This window comes from Tinamus guttatus, unplaced genomic scaffold, assembly GCF_059628265.1.
Source record: "Tinamus guttatus ecotype Peru unplaced genomic scaffold, ASM5962826v1 Tinamus_guttatus_pri_ptg000473l, whole genome shotgun sequence".
In the NCBI taxonomy this organism is placed as follows: Eukaryota; Metazoa; Chordata; class Aves; order Tinamiformes; family Tinamidae; genus Tinamus; species Tinamus guttatus.
Window position 1 is genome coordinate 1,669,431 of NW_028289007.1, and position 25,158 is coordinate 1,694,588.

At 35.8% G+C, this 25,158-nt stretch overlaps 1 protein-coding gene across 1 annotated transcript in view; it reads left to right on the plus strand.

Moving 5' to 3' along the window:
• The window catches only part of PRKN (parkin RBR E3 ubiquitin protein ligase), a 541,751-nt gene that overhangs the window by 75,130 nt on the left and 441,463 nt on the right, over positions 1–25,158 (plus strand). The window contains exon 3 of the mRNA XM_088532999.1: positions 13,288–13,522. Coding sequence (XP_088389125.1) covers positions 13,288–13,522 — 235 coding nt within the window. The remainder of the gene's footprint in view (positions 1–13,287; positions 13,523–25,158) is intronic.

The window sequence follows — 25,158 nt, forward strand, 5'->3', positions numbered from 1 at the left end:
TCATCCATTTCTTCTATGTTCTTTTCTCAGTTGCAGCGGAAGTGAATAGGCACTGGTTGTTGCTGTCAAAAATGACAGCACAAGTTTACAAGTATAGCAGTCTTCTCTGTAAGAACACTGGATTTTGTATATAGAAAAGTTATAACATAGATTACATTAATTGTTGGTAATTAATAACAGAAAGTCAGCTACAATTAATCTACTTGCACTTAATTAATGCCTAAGAATTGTCATATGATTTGTCATATTTATACAGACATTTTTACAGAGCATGTTCTTTCCAAAGACCTATGTTAATATATTGCATGTGTGCACAGATGGTTGCAGACAGTTGAATTTCCACAAGAACAAATCATCACTAAACTGAACTCATGTCCCTTGCTCAGCCTCTTTGTGAACTACCTCGGTTAGCTTAAGTCTCTTTGATAATTCAATTAAATGCAGGCCTCTGTGCTAAAGCCTGTGAACGGAATCACCAACTAGTGCTTTGGTGTGGAAGGACGAGTAAATGCAGTAATTGGTAAATTCTCATCAGTCCATTAAATAATGCTGAAAATTTTATTCTCTTTGTAGGTTTTCTATTTTAAAATACTTTTACATACCTGATTCTACTAGTTTTAAAAGAAAATTTTAAAAGCAGGGAAATTTTGCTAATACAATTCACCTAAAGGCATTAAAGGCATGAAAATATTGTGTTACAACTCGTGAAGTGTGAAAACTGATAAAGGGTGAAAGTCTACCCGAGTTAAAAAATGTATCTTCCCACATATTTCACAGATGAAATATCAATGATTTATTCAAATTCGAAGATTAAAAGACATCTACCTACGGCTTCTTGTATTTGTCTTACACAAACATCTTAGTATTGAATAAGGGAAACTCCCTCAGTTGGTAGAAATGCAAAAAAACTCCCTGCCTCTCTTCTCAAACCAGCCTACCTCTGTTTCCACTGCATCTTTTATCTTTTCAATTTCAAGGCTAGTTGCTTTGACAGAAAAAGAAAAGGATAATTTATACTATATTTATAAGAGATTCAGTTTTGCATCGTGTTAACTGCAATGAGCCAATCTCTAACATCATTTGGGTGCACGTAGATAAAAGCCCATGATTATAGGCACGACACCGCTCTTAACAATGTGCTCTTAAGAGTGCACATATGGCTGTTGAATTCACTTTTTCACTCAAGGCAAACAGGATAAAAACAAATGAAAATAGCAGCATTGTGCCTTTGTGCTTGTCACTGGCACTTTGAAAAATGTGACCATTCTCTGTCACTTTTTGAGAGAGACCTGAGTTAAAACTGGACAGGATCAAATAGCTCGAGGAAGCTGTGTTTCTAGTGTTTGCACCACAAATTGCAGTGTTGATCATTGCAGGGGTGAGACCCGTGTCTGCATGTAATTCTCAGTGTGATGAAAATTCAAAGACCATGTAAGCTACTCCCCATCTGGAGTCATGTATTCTTGCACCATGAAACTCTAAATCAAAAAAATATGCAGAGAGAGTAAGAGTTGCACCTTGCAACCTCCCAAAACACTAAACCGCCAAACTTTATAGGGGATGTCTGGTCCTTGATGCCAGCTGTTTTGCTGAAGAGAGTTGCTGCTATTGGTCTGCACCACTTGCTACTACAGATCTTGCTTCAGAGACCTGAGGTAACCTCCATCTTTCAGAAAAGCTTAACATTATCACAGCCTTGGCAGCACTGAACTCCACAGCACATGTCCCTTCTGAATGAAAACTGATCCTTATGTGTGTGTTTTCAGGATCTCAGCCTTGATCAGAATCACAGTTTTGCAGCCACATGTAAAGCCCTGAATTATCCAGATTTCTGAGGTGTTCAAAGTAAGAAATTTAACTCATCTGCTGTACTTTCATAAAAAACATGTGATATGTTGCAAACCGAATGTATGCAGAAGAAGAAACACTGAAGTACAAAACATGTCCAAATATCTTAATAACCTTTGGTTTCCTAATTAAGAATACTCTGAATACAAAACTTCCCAACAATATTTGATACTATATCACTCAAATTTTTTGTCTTGAAATTCAATAGCCTCAGGGGGAGACTGAAGACTTTTTCTCAAAGTAAAGTTTCTTCAAGGCAAGGTAAGCATTCTCTTAAGGCAGGTTTCCTTTATCTTTTTTTACAGGTCATTATGTTCAGACGTTCAAACCATCTTTTATGTGTGACTCAACAGGAGGGCTTTTTCGCCTCCCTTTTATAGTGGTAAACTTAGTACACAAGTCTTTTTTTTTTTTTTCTTTTTTTTCAGAATGAGTCAGGATTTTTTTTTAGTCACAGCAACTACTTAAAAGCAAAGCAAGATGTATTTTCATTTTTATAACAAAATTTAATTCCTGATATCTTTTTCTTAGCATTCACCTTGTCGGCCATGTTTCCCGTTGTTGTTTGCATTTGCTTGTGTTCTTTTTTTTTCAATTTAGGATGTGATTGCATATGCAAATCGGAGGGAAAGAGTTTAAAAAGCGTTTCCACATGTAGTGCACAGAGATAGACTTATGAAAAAGTACTTTTTGATATTTATGTTATCCTATAGCTAAAGGTTCTGAAGAATTTTCAAGTCATCTAACTATTATGTAGTATACATAATTATACCCTAGCAAACCCTTTCCAACCTCTTCCACTTCAAAACTGAATCTATTTTGATATCTAGCAGTACTGCATGATACCGCACTACACACATTTGCCAGGAAGGTCCAGTAGGTTTCATTTTCCTGCTTGTTTGTCATATCACAAAAAATCAGCCTAAGACCATTTTCATCTGCCATAATAAATAGAAAGGGTAAAAAGAAGTCTTCAAGTAAAAAGTCAGTGAAAGTTTTGGAAAACATTTGATTTTTTGTGCATAAACCAGTGGCCTAATAAGTTTGGAAGTCCGAACTCTCAGGGAGGGTTCAGGTTTCTGCAGAGTAAGTGACTCCCCATTTTTTCAAACAAGAAATCTCATTTATGACCTTGATGATTTGTCCCCCAACTATTTGGCATTAGCGTGAAGACCCTTTTATGCCTATGTGTCAGATGCTCACTAATGCTTCTTTCCCTAATATACGTGTTGAGAGGTGTGTGATCTGATTGGCAGCTACTACCTGGCTGAGAGCTTGAAAGAAGTTGAAAGAGGTTTTAGAGGAAAGAGGGATTAAAAATTAAATCTTCCGTGCTAACAGTGCTGTCTTAAGAGATCTTCTCTGATGCTAGTACCCTTTGTCATCATTTAGCCAGACTAACATATATCCAAAACTAAACTCATTCAGACCAATGACAAGATGCAGTTGCCATTGCTTACTCTTTCATGGTAAGGCTAGACAAGAGAGGCAGATCAGTAGAAGATATTTTGATATCTTGTAAATAATAATAATAAAGTGCTATAGGCTAGTTCACTTCTTAAAGTAGAATTATAATGAGGTGAAATCAACTGACTGTATGAGGAAAGCATACAATTGCAAAAACTTAACTGTATTCATTTTTAATTTAGTGTTATAAACTTGCCATTGATTAGTTACTTACTGTATAGATATTAAAATAAATTGCAATTTTATGGGCTATTCTTAGTTTATAGTACATGAGATTACTCGGAAAAAAAAGGAGTTGTTTCATGTGAATTTAGTGCTCATTTTACTTTATTTCTTTTCCATTTTATGTCAGTGTGATACCTTCTTAATGTTATTGTTGCAATACTAATAGCTCTGTAAACATAATATCAAAGAGTTTGGCTTTCTTTTATGTGTTTTAGGAATCATTGTGGAGGTTTTTTAAAAGGAATAACAATAAATTAAGCAGATATTTTTATTGTTGCCTACTAGCTGGCATGCTGCCAGTGAAATATTTTTGTTTAGTTTAAGGATTAATTTTCCGTTGGAGAATTTGTGCTGGAAAGCCCACTTCCAAGAAAAGTTATGGAATTAATAATGTCTTAGTATTAGTAATGCCATTTGAAAATATATATACAGGATTGCTAAGACCTTATCCTTTTTACAAGAAATATTCCTGCACATCAGCAAATCAAGAAATATGTGTGGGTTCACTACATCGAGTTGAAAACTAATGTTAAAGTTTTTTGTCTTGTAGTTTGAGAAAGGAGGAAATTGAGCATAAAATGATTCTTAAATCAGGTGAGAGATTTTGCTTTAGCATAAACTTAGTGTGAGAAGGTTTAGATACTACTGGTCTATGTTTATATTTAAAGCAAATGTAACTATCAAATGTAACTATTATATGGTCAGTACAAGACCGTAAGTTTTGCCCTTCTCATTAAAGAGCATTATTCAAAGCAGACCCTTTTCAATATGTTACCTATACTGTAGTGTTATGCTGTAAATAGAAGGATTTATTATTATTATTATTAATGGTTACTCATGTCTTCTTGCTATATAGAGAGACAATGAGCCAGAGGAGATATATTAAATCTCTACCTACCTACTTCCTGTTGTCCCAGTTCCATTGTAATCTTATTTGGATCAGTATTGATTACCTCTGGATTATCAAATGGTAAATGCAGTCAGGATTATGATAGCTCTGAAGAACATGACTTTTTCTCTAGGGCGTTATAGGATTGTCCTGATTTGTTCCTCAGGAATCTTTCCCTGGATTCCATTAATATTCATTTTTGTATGTGAAAATAATTATTTCATGTTTTGCTGCAGCATTATATATATTATTGTTATTTATTATATATATTGTACTATATGTTGCAGTTAAGACTTTTTGAACACAAACTCAACCCAGGTCCCAGGTTTTAGGTTTGTTTAGTGTGGTTTTATTCATTTGTAGTGGTACTGTCTTTCAAATGCTCTTGATTAAAGAATGTTCTTGCATTCAGTTGAAGTGCATCTAAACACACTATCCTGAATTCCAAGTTGATGTACTATGTAGAAGTCGGAAGGGTTTGGTAGCTAATCTGAAATAACCAAGTCATCAAGACCACTTAGAAAAAAAATCCTTTGCTCATTTTCTTTTATAGTTCAGGCTGTCATTTTACAGGGCACAGTCACTAATTTAACAGAGGCAGCGAGATACTTTTTCTAGTGTATTGTTGAAACTGTAGCAGCAGTTAATGTCTCTATAAAATAGTGGGTTCCAGCCATTTGAATGGATTCTTTCTTAAATGATTTTGGCCTGATGATAACCTCTTAATTTTCCAGTTTGAAAAGTCTTAAAACAATATGCTGTGATCATTTCTAATCCGTAAGGCTGTGAAGTTTCCAACCTTTGGCAATATTCTGCAGATGATGATACACTGTAGCTGCAAATTTTTGTCCTTCACTCTGAGGGCGTTGGCAGTTTTTAGCATAACTGGTTCGTTTAGCATGAAAACTGAAGTAGCAGTAATAAGTAATGAGCAATTGTCACGTTTTCATGACCTACATGACACCACTTGAACTTGTCATGTGTTTCCCACTGTCTTAGATTACACAGTCTAGGAAGCCTTGGCAGGACCTTTTCCCTGGAGACAAACTGCCCCTAGAGCTGAGCTCTGGGACAGTCACAGACAGTCCTTGGGATCCATGCAGTTTCAGATCAGTGGTGGGATTTGCAGCTGAAACCCATAGAGCTCATGTTTCCTAGAAAAGAGGAGTTTTCAATATCTTGCCTTTCATTCCTGTTCCCCAAAGGGGAAAAGGATGGAATATGTTTGGAAGAACAGGTGTGTTTTGAGCCACTGATTCTCTGACGTTGTTGCAATTAGTCATGTCTTAGATTGCTTATAGCAGTGCTTGACCTGCAAAGCCCCACAGAAGGACCTGAAAAGTAGAGAGACTGCTAGAAGAGTTTGCAAGTGAAGAGATGATTCAGTTAAGCCTGGACGAAATTTCCAGGAAATGAGGAAATTTCACAGCGAAGTTTTCCGTTCATCTTAAATTCAGAGCGGTGATCTTCATAAGACACAGCCACTATCACTAAAGACTTGGGGTTAAGGAGCCTGACAGGTCAACCAAAAAAAAAAAAAGTCCCATCTGAGTGTCATAATTTTATGTTAGCTTCATTGCCTTAAAAAGAGTTTGTAGATATCAAACTTACCAGGCTTTGTCCCAGATTTGTTCTGAAGGGTGTTTTACCTAAAAGGAATAGTTCACAACTTGGCGCTCCTCAGCTACCCTTTGGCTAGACAGTGAGATAAAATAAAAGGCGTAAAAAAACAGAGATAAAAACTGAGTGGTGGGGGGACAACATAAAGCAATCATGATACAGTCGTTAATGGATGTAGATAATGTGGTAAAAGTAAATTTCTATTTCCATTTGCTGTATCCATCTTAGCTAGATAAGGTGTTGCAAAAAGATTTTACCATTTTATCACATTAATGATGTCCTTCTTCCAGATGTCATCATTTTAAAGGTGATTTGAAGGTACATTTATCAATTTCCTCTTAAAACAAGAGATACTCTATCATCTGAATATGCCAAAGGCATACCTCCCATTCACTCGTATTTGTCATTAGGTGAATTAAAAAGGTCATAGGTACTCCCAGCTTCACAGTTACATACTGAACTACACCATTTGCTGTTGCTATTTGCTGTAATTAGAGTTTTTGGAACTCCAGTAGTAATCCTTAAAATAATACTAGCTTTGGGATTTAAAAAGCAATGAATCCCTTTTTACTCTACCATAGCATGTTATTATATTTTTCATGTTATGTTTTTCTTTTGATCAATATTTAAACTAATGAAAGAATGGAATAGGAAGAGATTATAGAAAAATAAGGTACAATTGCTCTGCTAAAGTGAAGGACTTTCTGTCTTTTCATTATGTTTATTTGAACATGTGGTACGTTCAAAAATATATATATTTTTTTCTATTTCTATATATTACTTAGCACCCACAATATACTAAATACTGAACAGGCATAGTAATGTATAATACTGACAATGTTGAAAAGGTGAACTCAAAATATGGATATATTTTAAAGTCCTGTAAAATAGCAGGGAGTTTTCAATTGCTGGAATTTAAAAGCTAAGTGGTCTCTGTGCCCAGTGGTGCTCTGCTGCTTGCAGAGCAATATTTAGTTCTCTGCCACTCTGCAGATAGATTTCTTGCAAATTGCTGGTGGTATCAGATCAGGGTGTGGATTCACTTCATTATTTTAAGAGTGGTTAGTTTTCCCTTCCAGTTTTCCTGATATAGATTGTTTGAGGCCAAAAGCTTGCTTGCTTTTTCTTACTTTATGAGCTGGATTAATAAAATATGTTGGCTCTCCTTGAAAATCTTGCTTCTCTTTTCTTAGACTATAAGTAATTAGTATTATTTTTTAGTGCAACCTGTATTTGAAGTTGATTCATATTTCAGCCTTCACCCCCTATATAATAAAGTTATATATTATATATATTATATATATATATATATAATCTTGTGTGTGTGTGTATATATATATATATAATCTTATAAAAGAGCAGGGAATGAAAAAAGTATTCTTGTTCTTCCAATTGCTTTCCTTTCTGCTGTTTTTGAGAGTTACTCTGTCCTGCGATACGAGAAGGTTACATCAATAGTCTGTTCAGTGGGTTTATTTTTCTCTCTTGCAGGAGCTTTACATGCCTTTTTTTTTTTTTCTGTACAGAAGGTCACCTTTAATGTGAATTTACACTGTTCATGGGAAGAGGTTTTTCCAATAAAGTTACTGTGTGTTCCTCAAGTTTATACGGTTCCTCTTGCTTTGAAGAGGTGAATTGTTCTCTAGTTACTCTGGAGAACATGATTATTATTTTCCTTACTCTGTAGATTAATGAGACGTAAATGTTTCTTTGTTCTCATCTGATATTGAAATGGAGTAGAGTTAAGAAAAAGCCTAATTGGAAAGCCAATCCTTTAGTTTGTGTTGACCATTCCTAGAAATTTAGAATACCTTTTCCTAAGCATTTATCTTTTGTGACTCTCTTAGGGAGTGGCATCAGGCTGCCTATTATCCTCCTGATCTAAACAGGCAGCAGAGAGTCTTGCACGAAGAGCTGGGAAGCCAGATCAAAACAGAAGTTTGAGCTAGATTATAGGTAGCGTAGTGTGAACAATTGCATTCAAGTTTTATGACCAAATAAAAAATATTGTAATATTTTCAGCTTGTAGTGGTTTAGTGAAAATATTTTGATTTCCTCTTCTAGGAAAAAAAAAAAAAAAAAAAAACACAGGCCACAAAATTTAGCCTTTTTCTTTTTTTTTTTCCGTCTTCAAGCCTTCAAAATTTAAGCTAGTCTCTTTTGGCTCTGTTTTATGGAGAAATCAAAACTGGAATTAATTTACTCTAAATTCAATGGAAACTAATCTACAAATGTTTTTCTTGTGGCTTTTATTTGACATAGGAAATAAGATGGTTGGCTCACATTTCATTTATATTTGCAGGTTCTGAGTATAATAGGCTCTTTTCTTAGATCTCTGTACAAAGGGAAAGCTCAGCTAACCTGTCTTTCAGTTTTTTTCCCAACTCTCCCTTATTGTTTCCCCTTCTTTTTCTAAAAATACAGATAGTTAAAATTATTTTTGTTTGTCTGCTTTTCATTGAGAAAATAACCTTTTTTTTTTTTTTACCAGTTTAGTGGCCTGAACAAATTAACAGGTTTATTTTTGAGATTTTCTTTGGAGGATCTGGTGACTTCTCCAGCTTGTAGAATATCCAAAACTTGAGGTGAAACACTTAGAATCCTTTGTGAACTCAGCTGTTAAGTGTTCAAACAGAGGGAGGAAGGGAATCATTCAGTTAAGTGGTCCAAGGGAACAGTTAAAAAAAATGCTCCGTTATACCTCTAATAAACAGGGGAAGAGAGAGAAAGACTCTCCTCTGCCACTGCTTTATATTTAGTTTAGGAAGATTAGAGGGAGAAGAGTTGAAGTAAAACCACAAATGAGGGATGCAGGGCACACTGCATGGAATGGAAAAGATGCATCCTCTACGCCAGGGAGGGGATGAAAGGAGAGGCTGGTTTTCATCCTCTTGCTCTGAAGTCTCCCCTTGGTAGCAGTTCTTTCCCATGTCTGCTGCAGTGAATGGTGTGGACTTATTTGTTTATATATGTTTTTTTTTTTTATTTGTTTTAGCGGCTTATTTCTTTGAATATCATGGACCATTCCTCTATTTGGGTATTTTCATCCAAGTAGAGTCTGTTAACTCTGATACGTTTCATACATTCCACACCACAACATATGACAGTGTTCGGGCCCTGTTCTGCTTTTACAGGATTTTCAGGTTTCAATATGGATTACAGAATCAAAAAGGGCTGACACTTTTAAAATTGATCCAGATTGGAAATGGAGTTCCTCCTAGTTTCATTTGGTTTAAGCTCTACTTCCCAAACACAAATCCTTTAGTGTTTCTTTAAGTATGCCATTTCAGAAATAAACTTCAGAAAAGTTTATATGACTTCTCTTCTGGGTTGTTTATTTGCTAGATAGAGAACACTTCTTTCAGTATTGCTGTCACTGTAAAAATAAGTTGTTAGTGAAGATGTCAAGCAGAAATCTCCCAGAATAAGAGGATTTCAGAGTAACAGCAGCCGATTTTGCTGGTTGCAGTTACCCTGCGTCTTTTTGCTCTCCATACTTTACCCCACTCACCCCAAAGGCCTTTGCCCCAAATGGCTTCTCGTCTGCCTGCAGCTGGCAGCAGCAAAGAGAAGTATTCATTCAGGAGGTGCTGACTCAGCCTTCTGAAATTCAGCTTGCAAAGTCAGAAAAGAATATGAAAGCGAAGGCTTTTTGAGGAAGGGAAGTTTGAAAATCATCTGTTATTAATTTATTTTTCCAAGCTGGCCCCAAACCATTCTTTGAAAAGAACTGGCATTTAATACTGGGTTTTCATCATGCTTGGATCTTCTCAGCAACCTTTGTTCTAGGGAAAGGAGATATTTCATAACCTACAATATAGACACTTGCAGTATTTCCCTTTGGAATATGGATCACAGGCATTAATTTGGATCAGCAGATAAGACAAGACAATATCTCTGAAATCATTAATAATATATATTCTCCAAAGAAATATTTCCTGAGGCATAAAACAAACACATGAAGGAAATGAAAGTGGCATTGACATAAACAATTTTATCTTATATTTTTGTTACAATAGTAACCTAAGGCAAAACCTAAAAAATTACTGAAATAGTTTGAATTCTACCTTTTCTCTCAATGAGAAAAGCTGTGGACCTAGCCCATCTGCCATCTGTAAAACATAGCCTGATAGGAAACGTTAGTCACCACAATTCTGGGATCAGTTTGGAGAGATTCTAATCCAACTTTCTGCACAATTAGGATATGATCACAGTTTCTTTTTCTTGCACTTCTTCCCCTCTTTTCTTACAAAAATAAGGAATCATTTCCTTACTTGAAATACAGGCTAAATTCAGTTCAAATGCAGTCGGAAATAACATTGCAAAGCTGATTTGGGTTTTCATGCTTGTAACTGCAGTGATTTGCTTATTAATAGTATTCATGGTATAAATAGAAGGATTTTTTTATTATTATTTTAGCTCATACTTTGAAAACTTATCCTGGGAGCTGCTAATTAAGCTTCCTTCTATCTTAAGATTCTTCTCTGCCTCTCACCTGCCTTATGATCATCAGTATTGATGTTCAATTATCCATAATTTGTTCTTGTTTCTGATAAAGATGTATAAGGAAGATAAACCCTAACACATTCACCTGTAACACTTTTTGTTCATTAGTATACAGACAGACCTCTCCTTTTAAAATGAAAACTATACTAAGTAAAAGCCAGGATTAAGTGGTTTTGGGTGTATAATTGCCCGAAATGCAAAGTTTATGTCTGTATTTGAATTATCTGGTGGTCGGTAATAGTATCAAAGAGGGAATACTAGATAAGATGGGCCTTTATTTTATCAGCTCTTGCTTTATTTGTAAACTAACTACGTGGCTGCAGTGGAATTGGACAGGACCCTATACTTTTGAAACATCACTTGATTTAAACCATGAACCAGATGTCTATGTTGAAGCAGTCAAGCCCAAGCAAGAATGACTGAAAAGAGCTGTGGCCGGTGCATTTTCTTGGCTCCTGTGAGGGTCCCCACAGCCCTCACCACTGTCCTCGGGCTCGCTGCTGCACCAGCCCCTCAGTTGTGACTGCAGCAGTGTTGGTGGCAGCCAGCAGTGACCTGAATCAGGGAACTGATCCCAAGTTAAAAAACAAAACTGAGAAGGACAGCAGGTGGTGAGAAGAAATGCAAGGAACTAGGATAGATAGAGACTAAAGCAAGCAGAACTAGCAGAAGAGGTGCTCATTAAAACATGTTTTAATGGATTGACATTTGACTAGGGGGTTTCAATGTTGCAAATATTTACATATATGCCTGTTTCCCTTTGTGATTTTAGCCAAAACTGAGCAAATCACCTTCAAGTTTCTCATTCCCCTATATTACTAATTTTATTATTAATTTAGGTTATCTATGTTAATGTTTTGCATTATTCTTGCTTGGAAGAGTTTGGAGTGATAACTCAGTTTGGGTTTCGTGTTAATGAATTGAATTATTAAGCTATTTAAATGGATCTTGTTAAAATGTAATGGACAACAAGTTATACAGAAAGTATACTCTTAATGTTAACACAGTGTTTTTAAGTTCAAATCTAGTAACTGCATTTTAGAATATTAAATTTGCAAAGTCCTTACCTGGTAAACCTCTACTGATTGGTTTATGGCTTCACCAGGGAAAGATTGTGTTATTAAAAATTCAAATAAAAAAAAATAGAATTTCATTACATAAAGCATAATAAGCAGGAATGAGAATGCTGAGAAGTAATGCAAAAGAATGTCTGGAGTAAAATCACCAAATAGAAATTACCAGTCTTGGGGAGAGAATGTAGTAGAAGAGAGAGGAAGCCATCAAGTATGCCAATGACAAAGGTATAGAAAACACTTCAATGTCTGTAAAGGAAACTTTATCAATTAAAAGTGCATGTAATAATGGCAAATACAACTCAAAATATTAAAATACTGGTTCAAATGCTTCTGGATTCTTTTTCTTTCAAAATGTAAACATCAGGCTGTCATGATGTTTCAGTGTAAATGTGGCCAACCTAAAGATGCTGATAAGAAGTGGAAAATTATTTTTAATATAACCAAACTTCTCTCTTTGATATTCAAACTTCTTTCTGTGTAGTGTGATATTTATATGTTGGTCACTCATCACAGTGGAGAATGAGTATGGATCTCCAGGAGATATCACCCCAAAACAATAATTTTAATGATATGCTGTGAAAGGATCACTACAAGCCCTTCTGAAAAGCCCTTCATAAATAATAAGCAAGATATGTCAAAACAGAGACTGTTTCATCATCCGGATGAGAAAAACTGAAAAATGCATATACTGAGCAAAGATCAAATGTTTAGGAATCTTATGAACCCCATAACTGTGGCAATGAAACCCTCATAATTTATATTCTAAGATGATGCTTTGCTTTCCCATTCTATGTCCGAAAAATGGGGGAGATAATTGCCTTCTATCTTGATTTATCCTTGGTAGACCTTTGAAAAAATTCTTATTCAGTCTTCTTTTTTTCTAATACTTGGAGAGACTGACTGAAAAAGAACCATCTCTGATGATAACTGAGAAAGAGGTTACCACATTCAAGTGAGATCTCTTGGGCCAACAGGCAGCAATTCTTTTGTTTTGTCACAAGAGACTATAACAATCTTGATGTCTTCCGCAAGTTCCCTTTAATCTCAAGATAACAACCGAATATGATCTGTGGAAAGAATGGAAAAGTCAGTGTACAGCTAATGCTGGAAAACCACAGTACAGACAAAGAAGAAGTATTGGTGTTCATCAAAAGCATCATCTCTCTTTCTGTTTACAAAGAACTTGATCACGAATCCTTGTGCCTGTCAAATTAGACCCTAAACTGGGATATGAGCAGTGTGAATCAGCATTATCTGTACATAGGTATTTTATGCATTCAGTATTTTTAGCACTTGAGTCAATAATAGTCATCTATCTGGAATTTTTTGTTTGTTTATTTTTTGGTTTTTTTTTTTTTTTTGGTAGTTGTTGTTTTTTGCCAATAGATTAGACCTATGTAGAGCTCTTGGCTTTGATCCGCCACTTCCTTGTTAAATGTTTAGAATTTGTAAGTGTTGTGACCCTTGTGCCAATGCAAGTAATCCTAATTCCAGCAATTTGCACTTGTCACTTTCCTTTAAACTCCATTACTGCACAGTGAAATTCTGCATGAAATGGCTTGGAGACAATTTAACAAATAGCAAATTGTAGATAGAGGGATTTTGTTCCTTATGTCACAATTAATTATTTATTGGGATTTTGGTTTTGTGTTTCAGAACTGTGACCTACCGCAGCAGAGTATTGTTCATATTGTTCAGAGTCCACAGAAGAGTAGTCAGAGAAAGGATGATGATATCCATGCTGGAAGTAGTCTAAAAGGCTTGGAAAGAGAACCTGAAAGTCTAACACGTGTGGATCTCAGTAGCAGCATTCTCCCATCACTCTCTGAAGGATTAGCTGTGATTCTGGATACTGAAAGCAAAAGCACTTCTCTTCCCTCTGACAAATCAGGTAAATCTATGATTTAGTACAATTCAGCATGCTAACCTGACTATTTGGCTCTTTATTTCTAGGGTGAACAGTTCTGTATGATAGGGAAAAACAAATAAAGTTTATTTTAGTTGTTAAAAAATGAATGCAACTATGTCTGTTAAGAGGATATGAGCATCTAACATGTCTTCTACAGAAATAACTGCTTAGTGGATAAACTGAGTCATTTTTTGTGTTTCTGCCTCTAACTTCTATTATGCTAATATTTTTACCAATGATTATAAGCTGGCAAAAAACTCAGAGGTCTATGAGTAGATAAAAATAGTCTCTGTAAAATTTCCATGACAAAAATTTATTTAACTAGAATTTTGGGCAGCTTATATATTGGAAATGTATTTAATTTCCAATTGTCATAATGTATATTTTATAAAAAAGTATTTTTATAGAATAAACCCCCTATTTACAAAAACATAATTAGCAAAAAATGTGATGATTCATACTGTGGATTTTAGTAGTCCTTGGTCCACCAAATTACTATTGAGAATGTCTTCACTGTGAACAGTCAGTTGAGTCATAAGTTAAGTTGCTGGCAAACCAGAGGTCCTGCAGTGTTTAAAATGATTCTTCATAGATATACCCAACTCAAAAAAGAGATATAAGACCACCTTAGGTATTGCATGAATCATCTCAGGGTAACTCTCTCACACACGTGCATTATAACTAACCCTTAGTGCATTATAACTAACCCTTATTGAAAACCATGTGCATCCCAAGTGAAGAACCATCACTGTGTACAGCACTAGATCCTAAATGGTGTTTTGTGGTATTAGTCCATCAAAGATGTCATTAAAAAAAAATGGGTACACAGATAGGCTTTAAACAGAATGCAAGAGATAATGCCAAAGTCTTATGTTAAATAAAGAAGATAATATGTGAATATGACAGAGATTTCTTTGTGACTCACCTGACTGCAAAAATCATCTTGCTTAATATAACAGTTACTAAAACTGTTAAAATAGCCTTTTAGAGGATTTCTTAAATAAGGCGTGCAGAAAATAGACAATTCATGAGAGGGTCACAGACGTGTCCCACAAGTGACTTGACCAACCTCTCACTGCCAGCTAATGATGAATGAGAGCAGTTTAGGAACAAATTAGTGCCTGGCTAATGATGCTCATCTCCCGTTCTGGATGACTAATGAGGTACGAGGGACGCGTGCCCACCTTCCTGTGGTGAGCTGGGAACATGGTTTCAGGCAGGGCTTACCGTCAAAATCAGGATAATGTTGTGAGCTTCTTAATGCTCCTTCTCATTCATCCTTTCACTACAGTGTACAGTATCTGCTTGGACTGAATAGCTATGCTTGACTTTACGGAATTAACGAATTTTCATGTAGTTTTATTTTTACATGTACTGCAGAATCTATGAAGCCCACTATGAGTTGATTGGTGCCTTCTGTTGTAGCAAGTGTTTTCATGGCCAAGTGGCAGTTGAGGGAAATGTGTTGAGAATGTACATGGACTAGTTCTATCTGTAATTAGACTAAATAGTTTTCTTACAGTAGGGAAAAAAATGAAAAGCCTCCTTTAATGACTAACAGTTCTGCCTGGAAGATTGTTAGTAACAAGTACTTTGTAATGGCCTGTTATCTTCTCAGCTTGTTATGCTACTCGCTATGAATATTTGTCCTTGCATCTGTTCAGCTCTGTCACTTTTGTTGATTCTACCGGGGAATTGTTTTTTGTTGTTGTTATTGTTAGACTTTGGGGAGGTGGAGACTTGTTTGGTTTTCTTTGTGGTCACATAATTTTCTAAGTTAAGAATTAGCGTGGATAAAAAGTTATGCAGCAAAAAGAAAGGTTAAATCCAGAACAATTCTTCAACCACTTTCCCTGGCACTTGCTCTGCCACAACTGGGAGGAATACGAGTAGTGGGAATGAGTGGCTGAGGGCTGCATATGCCAGCACTGCCACTTTAATTCTGCTTTTCAAGCTGCTTGCTGAGAAGGTGGATGGCTGTGGTGGTGATCAGCTCACATTATACTGATCAGAACTAGTTAAGTTGCAGGCAGATTTTTTTCTGTCAACTCATATTAATGTTGTTGCCTATTAATTTCTGATTATCCATTATCAGTATCAACTATTTTACTGTATTGTCTAGAATTAAGTCCTTACTTAGTCATTTTGTTTACAGCTTTTTAACAGTGCTGACCCTATAATGCAGAAGTGTTCTTTAGCTAGCCTTTAAAAATTGCTTGAATGCAACTCCTCTCTGTCTCCATATTTCTCCATATTCCTCTTTCATGGAAAAGTAAATGAAGCAGTGGTGACTTAGGTGTGCAAAGCTGCAAATTCTACCAAGCAAAAAGGAAAAAAAAAAAAGGAGGGATTGATTCTTTTCCACTTAATTAAGAATTGTTTACCAAAACTTAAGCTGTGTTAAAATCACTTGCCCTGACAAATATGAATTAGGACAGGTAAAACTAACATTAGCAAAACCTCAATGTTTTCAGTACTTAAAATCTTAAAGTGATGATCCTGTTCCAGGTCTAAGTGAGAGACTAATGTGTGAAAGACCCAGGCAGACATCTTTTAAAAGGGAAATTCAGAATTTGGGGTTTGGATAGTCAGAACCATGCATCAATTTAATGAAACGATGAAAACACTGATAAAAATAAAATAAAATAAAATAAAATAAAATAAAATAAAATAAAATAAAATAAAATAAAAGATATAGTTCGTACTGTAGAATACTTTTTGAATAGTATTCTGATGATTATGTGTTAAAATTTTTATGCTTGGTAGATTACATTTTACTAAGGTTCTTCTAATCTAAAAAACTATGAGGATAAGAAATTGTTTTTTGTCAGTTTTGTGTGAAGTAAATGAGAAATCTAAGTTCCTGATGTATTTTAAAATTAGAAATAAGACTTCTAAAACTTATACTGTTAAATTAGTTCCAGGTCAGGAGGCAGTTTGATGTATTTCTCCACCTCCCCATTTTAATGTGGCATTAGGCCGAATACTCCTCATCTGAAAAATGCAGCTGCTGCTCTTTCTTATCATCTTCTCAAGAATGCCATCAAAACGTGTGCACTGATCCATCCAAACTGGCCTCCAGCACTGCGAGAACATCTATACTGATACTCTGAGACATGAAGCTTTATAAGTGTTCAGCAACTGAACAAGGCAAAGCTGAGTACAACAATGGACTATATTTTCCGTGACCTAATTTTGGTCTGCTATGTCACAAAACTCAGCACCTAAGAATTTACTATTGCCTTAAAAAAGATAAAAATAAAAATTCTTAAGTGTTCTCTGTATCATTTAATTGCATTTTTAAATTGAAATGAATCAGTATAAAGACACTTTCTTTGACATGCTTATAGGATCCATTAACAGATTAATTATAAAATAAATTAATGAATTCAATATATTTGCAGTCTACACTAGTGTAAATCAATAGTTTGAGGAGGGAAACTCAGTATTCTGTTTAATTTGTGCTACATAATTAGATCCTTTTTTTTTTTTCCTAAAGAGTTATCATAACTTATTCTAAGAACAAATGACCGGAACACTTCCACTGATTTTTCATTCTTAAATTTCTTAAATAGCAATATATCATTTAATGCTGGTTACAGAATCCTTGCAGTAAGGTTCTTTTGACAGGCATTCATTTGAAAAAGATTCATTGTGCTGTACAAGGAGAAGTAATAAATTACTTAGTATGCAACCAATGTTTTGTTTCAGCAGACACATTCAAATCATAAGTTAGGTTACTATGGTATTTTCTGATTTGGTACACTGACAGTTTGCTTTTGTATTAGGATTAAATCCCAAAACCACTTTTAATGTGAAAGAAAATGCATTATGCAGCACATTTTGATTGAGTGCGCATTCAATTCGGAACTCTTAAAATGCATTATTTTATGAAGTTTTAAATATGAAATGCAGAATCAATCTCAGGATCAATCTACATCCAGGAAAAGGAAGGAACTAATTTGTTTATTTTAAAAGAGTGAAATAAAGTATCAGCTCAGCAATAATACGCAGCCCTGATTTTGGCCAATATTTCAGGGAAGCACAGCTGCATCTGTCTTGGTTAAACACTGCCTGAGTGTATAGTATGTTGCAAATGAATGGAGAACCCTGTTATGGGGCCATTTATAAGACTGGTAAATCAGACCAATTTTAAACTATAAAACCAGAAGTTCTCAAACAGTGATCCGTGTTTGAAGCTCTGAGATCCAAGAAGGTATTTTTTGGTGATCCATTTAGATGATAATGGTCACAGTGCTCTGGCTCCACTTACTCCATTACAGTTGCTAAAATACATTAGAATCAGATCAGTATATGGAAAGTCTCCCCCTGGATTAATTGCTCTATTTTCTTGTATGATAGTTTATGTATATATTTTAAGGTAAGGGAAAATATTCCATTAGGCTACACTTCTAGTTAAAATCTGTTCATAATATGATAATGTTTCTGGAACAATGCTCTAGTTTTTGATGCACAGTGCATAAGATAAGGGGTTGTCTGGATACACGTCACTTCTCAGCTATAGTGGCAAAAAAGCATTTACGCAAGATCAAACCAGTTGTCTACCTAAATTCATACTCTTCCTCTTTTAATACTTGTTTGGTGTCTGACACTTCAGAAGAAGGAAGGAATTCATATTGTATTATATTTAGAGAAGGAGTATTCCTTTTTATAGGTGATCTGCTCTGTGTGATTATTCTCTGGGTATGCTCTCTGGATAATAGGATTCTTTAATCCGAGCTTTGAAACGCTGCTTCCTGAACAGTCTGCAGTATCAATTCATGAATTAAGTCAAAGATAGAGTTTTAGCTCTATTAATTAGCTATTGCTAATTCTATCAAAACTTTTTTCAACTTAGTTGAGCTTAGAAGAATGCTCTGGTTTTCTGTTTCCAGTGAGGTTATAAAAATTCGCCATTACAGAGTCCTTGGAAGTTGGCGGTTACGTACATTGTGTCTTCGGTTAGGGTTATTAACCCTTGGCACCTCATTGCTGCAGTCCTTCCTGGTTCCCAAAATGAAAATCGATGTCCTCTCTTGACCTTCCAGCAACAGCAAAAAGTGATTTTATAAGACATTAGCATAATGGAACCTTTTCAATAAAATGATAAATTGAGCCCATTTCAGAAAACAGAACGCACACTTGATAATTTATTGCACTCAGTGACATGCTGGAGACTTCATTCGTATCATATGCTTTTAACTCTGATGAGAGTGGTGCCATTTCCCCACACCTTGCAGGTCTCTCAAATTCATTTGAGAGGAGAAATGTTCTTTTCTAATAGAGCCAAAAGCACTTCTGGGAATGCTTATCTTTACATGACATAATTATCTCTCATGAACATGTCCAATTACTTTATTGTTTTTAAAGGCTCTTTCATGTTAATTGAAGCTGATAACATTTGCTAGCTCCCTCGTGTCAAGGGGTAGGGAGGCAGCACTGTTGTGTCCTTGGGATGTATTGTGATTGTTTATGGGTGAAAGCATAGACGGGCTTTCTTCTGCAAATGCATAAGTCACATCTTTAGGCCACCAGCTGAAGGTGGCATTTGTAGATGGAAAATGTTCTGTGTTGATTAAACAAAACTATGCATGTTATGCTTTCCAGATAATTGTTGGCATGAATTGTTGGCTTGCATTAGAGCGGGAAAAAAAGGAAAACACTTTGGAAGAACCTCCTATGTGTAAAAACACAGGAATAGACAAGTAAGGTTTTTTAACAAAAAGACTTATCATTAAAGGCAAAACTAAGAAGAATGATTTGTTTAAAGTGGATTAACCAAACATTCACTGACTCTATTGTGTGACTTCTTAGTTCTTGCACTACTATGTAGTCTCTTTTAAAACATCTTTCTCCTCAAAATGACGTTCTTTCTCCTCAAAACCCATGTCTGAGTTTCATTAATTTGGGAACTTTTGAGTTCTGTGCACACAGCAAGGATAAGGAGAGAACGGACCTTTTAGAAAGGTTTGATCAACAAAAAGTAATTACATGCAACAGACAGTTTAATAAATTCAATTGATATTAGGAGATGAAAAATAGCCATACAGAATGCAACCTGCTCAATCTTTTTAAGGACAGATAGCTTCCATGGGACTAAATCTGAGCTTCTTTGAAAGAAAAATAACATTGCCTTAGGCAAGAGAAGATGTATTCTCTGTATTTTTTTAGGCAAAATAATGCTTGTGAGAGGAAAATGGACAGTTAATTCAAAAGATTTAATTCTTATTCCCAGAAGAACTTTCATTGCTCTGGCAAAATGTCTGTAGACTTTTGCCTCAGCTCTCTTAGGGTCCAGGTTTCACATTTAGACTGCTACCTGGATGATTATTGTTAATGTGGCCAAAGTAGAGACCTTCGTGTCCATTCAAGCTCCTTATTGGAGATTGCCAACATTTTGTTGTTTTTGTTTTGTTGTTGTTTTGTTGATTTCAGTTGTTTTGTTTTCTTGGATATTTTATTTTATTGAACCATAAGAAGCCAAACTGAGATTCTACACTGAATTTATATGAATTTCCAAAAATCCTTCAGTGTCAGTTTTTTTTTCCTCCTATGCTGAGGAATATTGTGCGCTAGTCTTGCTAATTCTGTCATACACATTCTTCATGACAGAACACTGCCTGCATTGTACACACCAAGAATATTACCCAACTGAAGCAAAATGAAGATCCATGCTGTGCAGGCAAGCATCACCCTACGTAATAACCAAATATTTGCTACAAGCTTCTAGAATACTGATATTCTACAGAATCTATTAGCATTGCAATCTATTAGCATCTCAGCTCATGCTGGCATTCTGTGGATTTACAGCATTTGGGATCAAATAATCACACTGACAGGAAAAAATCAAGACAGATGTTCTGTTCCGTGATCAGACTTTCACTTATGAGACAACATGCTGCAACGGCCTGCAAGGAAATTGTCTAGAATATTTCTGAATTATATGTGTCATAGCAACACTTTCTATGCAACCACTATTTCAGAATCACAGTTAAATCAGGAACCTGTCAAAAAACAGAGAGAGAAATAGGGAGAAGCATGGTTGTGGTGATGAGGGGATTGAAGTCCACAATAAAGCAGCAGTGCATCCAGTTGGAAGCCTGGAGGATAAAATATGATGGAAAAGAAGGAGGTACTGCCTGAGAAGCAGGAAGTGCATTAGGAGAACAAACATGCAAGACAACTTGCATGTCAGATGTGGATGTTGGAGGTAAACTCAAAAACATCGCAGTTGGGAACCTTGCTACCTTCCCTCCCCCACGTCTCTCTGTCTTGCATTGTGAGAAGAGATCCAGTGAGTCTGATTTAGATTAAGGTCTTGCACTTCTCTAAAGCCCTCTGGCTTTGGAAGTTTCCTTTTTGGCCTGGCATGAGTTGGTGCCAGGGCTTCTCCAGGTATTCAGTTGTGGCTGCTGCAGCAGCAGGTTTTGTCAAGAAGATGTACCCCCCGCTCCCCCCCACAAAAAGAAGTGTGTCCCGCAGAAGTGTTACCTGTGCTGTGCATTCTTTCTTGGAGATTTTTCAAGAAAATTTAATCCAGCACTATAGATTTAGCAAATAATACATTTTATTTCTGCCATCCAGGCACAAAGAAAAAGAATACCTTTTAAGTAAGCAGCAGAAAGACGACTATTCGTCTGCCACTCTCTATTTAACTTGTGACTTGTAGATACATAAAACTTCTTCATTAAATATTGCCATCTGTAACTATAGCATCTCTTCTCTTGTTTCTCCCTGATCTATTAACATATTTCATTTTATTGACCTTATTCTTGTGTAGCCTCCCTGTAGTTCAGGTCCTGAAATCTCTTTCTTTGCATGAATGGCTTTGTATTTTTTCATTTAAAAATTTCTATTCAGATTTTTGTTCTGTTACAAGCCTAAATGACTTCAGTGTGTGAGAATAGACAAGATGATTTTATCAAGAACACGTCATATTCCTGCAGAAGAAAATCTCAACTGATGTGATCAAAACTCCTGAAACTCTGAGTTACATCTATTTCTGAGATACTTATTGATCTAGTATGTCAGTCAGTTCTCCAGGCTAAAGGATTCTTCTAGTCAGTTGTGATATATTTGCTGTAAATAAAACAGAACTTCAGCTCAGATGCAAGTAGAGCGAGAATCAGAGTTAAGGCTAGAGAAGAGGCATTAGATAGAAAGTAGCTTAATTATTTCCTAGATTAACATGAATCTGCATGAATAGCGTGTAAACATCAGGTAGAGATCAAAGCAAAGATTAGACATCTGGAAATTCTGAGTAAAATACAAATATTTCAGAAGTCGTTTAGATATTTTTTCCCCAATAGAATGAAATAAGAATTTATTGATAACGATGATTTGTCTTCTCCAGTAGATACTTGTCACTTGATATATTACTCAATATTTTTATAAAATTTGGATTTATTTTTAAGTATTTTGAAGTTTATATATGCATATAAGTGTTTGTAGGGGTGTGTGTGTATGTGATCACAGTATCTTTGATCTGCTTATCAATCGTACATCTATTTTTTCTTGTGGTTGTCACTTTTAGTTGCTGATGCATGATGATGGTGAACAGTGAAAACTGAAGTTCATCCATATCCTATCTCCTACTGCAAACTCAAAACATAATCATCACTTATTACCCTTTGCAGAGCTGCCTATTCAATATGTTTTGTAAGACATTATCTCATTCTGAATGCAACCAGGAAATTTAACTTGCAGTATTGATTCTGCAAGTCTTTTCATTCATAAAGTCCACCTATGTATTATATGCATTTCTATCCATAAAAAAAAAAAAAAACTGAGCTTTACACATAATCAGGTTTGGCAAATTCAGGTTGCATAATAAAAGTGGAAATAAGTAGACTCTTCTGGGCAAATACAGTTAAAAAGCAAATAAACCAGGCTCTGTAGAATTAAAAAGTATCTTAAATTTCCTTTAAAATGTGGAGAGTAGGAGTTTAGATTATTTTGAGATTAACAGGTTTGTTATCTTCTTACTCTCTGTCACTATTTTTACTAACTGGTCAAAGTGCTTTACAGATGCTGAGTTTTTCAAGTGAAAGGATGTTTGTGAGAAGTAGCTCGAGTTGTAATGAATTTTGCTTATCTTTGTTATAATATTTGTATTATCTTATTGCTAACATGAATTTACAGTAGGACCATGCCCAAAAATATTTTGTTATGCTGAGCTGATGCTATGCATAAACTCACGTTGTGTTATTTTCCTTTTGTTAAAATACTTTGTTGAAGTAGGCTCATTTCATTCAAAGCTGGAACTCCATGGCAGTCCATATAATCCGTATATAAAGTCACGTACTTTGTATCTTTTTACCATTTTGCTGCAAATAACATGTACTGTTTTATTTTCAATTTCAAGCTCTTGGAAGAGTGACAAACTTTGTTACTAAATATATGTGTGCTTGTGAATGAGGCTGATGATTAAGATGACAGTAGTTCTTGCTTGAAGCTCAAAGCCTTTGATTAAAACAGTGTATGCAATTTTTAGCTCATCAAAGGAGGATAAATTCATAGCACATTGTTTACAATTGTCACTCGGTCAAACCCTCATACTGGTATTATCTTATGAAATGACAGCCCTTTCTTACATTTCAGTACAGTGAGGCATCCTTATTGAAAGTTGCTAATATCTTTATCTGCTCTGTGCTCTACATTCAGGTGCTGCCTTTATCTTTTCCTGGCCTATCAATGCTATAGCACAGCTATTTAGCTTTATATATTCTGTCAGGGAGAGTATCCGTTCCCTAATCATTCTCCATTTATTTTGAGTCTTTTTTTTCAGAATTAAAATGTGATATCTCCTTTGTCAATTTCTTTTACTATTTTTATACATTTTTCATCAGGTTTCTGCTGTCGTCTCCAACATTCAACCTCATTGCTTATGCAAAATATCCCTTTGATAGTATTGTTCAAAAGCAGCAAATCAAACTGTTGCTGTCTGATTCTTTTTCCCATGTTATGATAGGAGCTTCTTTGACTAAAAACTTCCTATGCTTTTAGTGCTTTGGCTAATTAACAGTGGAGCACCTAAACCAGCTCTAATCACCAGAATAGCCTCAAACTGAAACCACCAGACCCATGAAAGATCCAAACAAATACATGGGGCTCCAGGCTTTATCCATTTCCTAGGCCTAATCCTACCCATTTCAGACCCAAAGGAAAAGTTGCTGCTGGAGGGATCTTGATGCAGCCTCACATCTCCTTTGGCATGTGTCTTGCAAACCCGCTCACCTTGGGGCTCCAGGCTTTGTGAACTTCCTAAGGCAAACCCTAAACCTAATGCTACCCCCTAACCTTTGCCAGATCCATTTCAGGATAAAAATAATGTCATTGGAGAGATCTTGGTGCAGCTTTGCATCTCTTTAGCCCATCCTTTGCAACCCCATTCCATACGCGGCTCCAGGCTTTATCTCTCTTGCACCTGACCCGAACACTAATCTGCAGTGTGGCCTCAATGCAACCCTACTAAACCTCTTGTAGGCTGAAAGGGAAAAGTTTCCTTGGGGAGTTCCTGGTACAACTTTCATGTCCTTTATAAATAAACTCCTTATGTGTCTCCTGGCTTTATATATCTCCTAAATCTAACACTAAACTTCCCCCTTGTTAGTCTTAAATTCTTTCAGTTTGGAAAATTTTTTTAACAGTGAGGGTGACAGAGCACTGGAACAGGCCGCCCAGAGAGGTTGTGGAGTCTCCTTCTCTGGAGATCTTCCAAACCCAGTTGGATGCCACCCTGTGCCACGTGCTCTAGGTGACCCTGCGTGTGCAGGGGGGTTGGACTAGATGATCTCTAGAGGTCCCTTCCAACCTTAACCATTCTGTGATTCTATTACTTTTCTCCTGTGTATCATTTGCCAATCTTTCAAGAGTGAAAATATGAAATGAGATTCTGTGAAACTAGTTTTTGAATGTCATTTTTGCAGTAGAAGTACATATACAGTAGAAGTAAAAGCAATTATTTATTGACTGAAACACAACAAAAAAGATATTTTAGATTTATCAAGGTAGGCGAAGGCATTAGTATTCTTACCACTACTGATAGCGTCTTTGTTGGCCAAGTTGGAAACAGTCAGAAGGAGAAGGGTTGGTTTCCACTGCTCCATTGTTTAAATCCTTGGTCTTGCAAAGTTAGCATTTGTTGACATTGAGACACTGATGGTACCAATAGCATGATTAAGGCCTTGCCAACTGTTGACTGTTAACTCACTATTTTTTTTTCCTTCGGGAGGTTGTAACTTTCCATGTTGGCGTTTTTCCCTTTTCTTTTTTCCCTTTCCTTGAACTTATGACCTCATCTCAGCAATGATTTCTCTTCCTGCCTTTTTATCCTTCCACAGACTTTTTCACAGCTATTTCTTACACCTTAATAATTTTCTTATAAATCCTAGGCCAAGTTCATGCTGGTGGGCCTTATCAGAACTAGACCTTAAATAAATTTTTGAACGCAGATAGATAAACCCTGACTGTGGATGGTGCAGGGAGAAGCTCTCAGGGTAGCTTACATAGGGAGTCTTACAATGCGTAGGAGACTTCTGTGCCTCATGCTCCAGAATTTTCCTCTTGATCCTTCTGTAATCCCTTTACTCTAGTACTGCCCTCAGACACATTTCTGG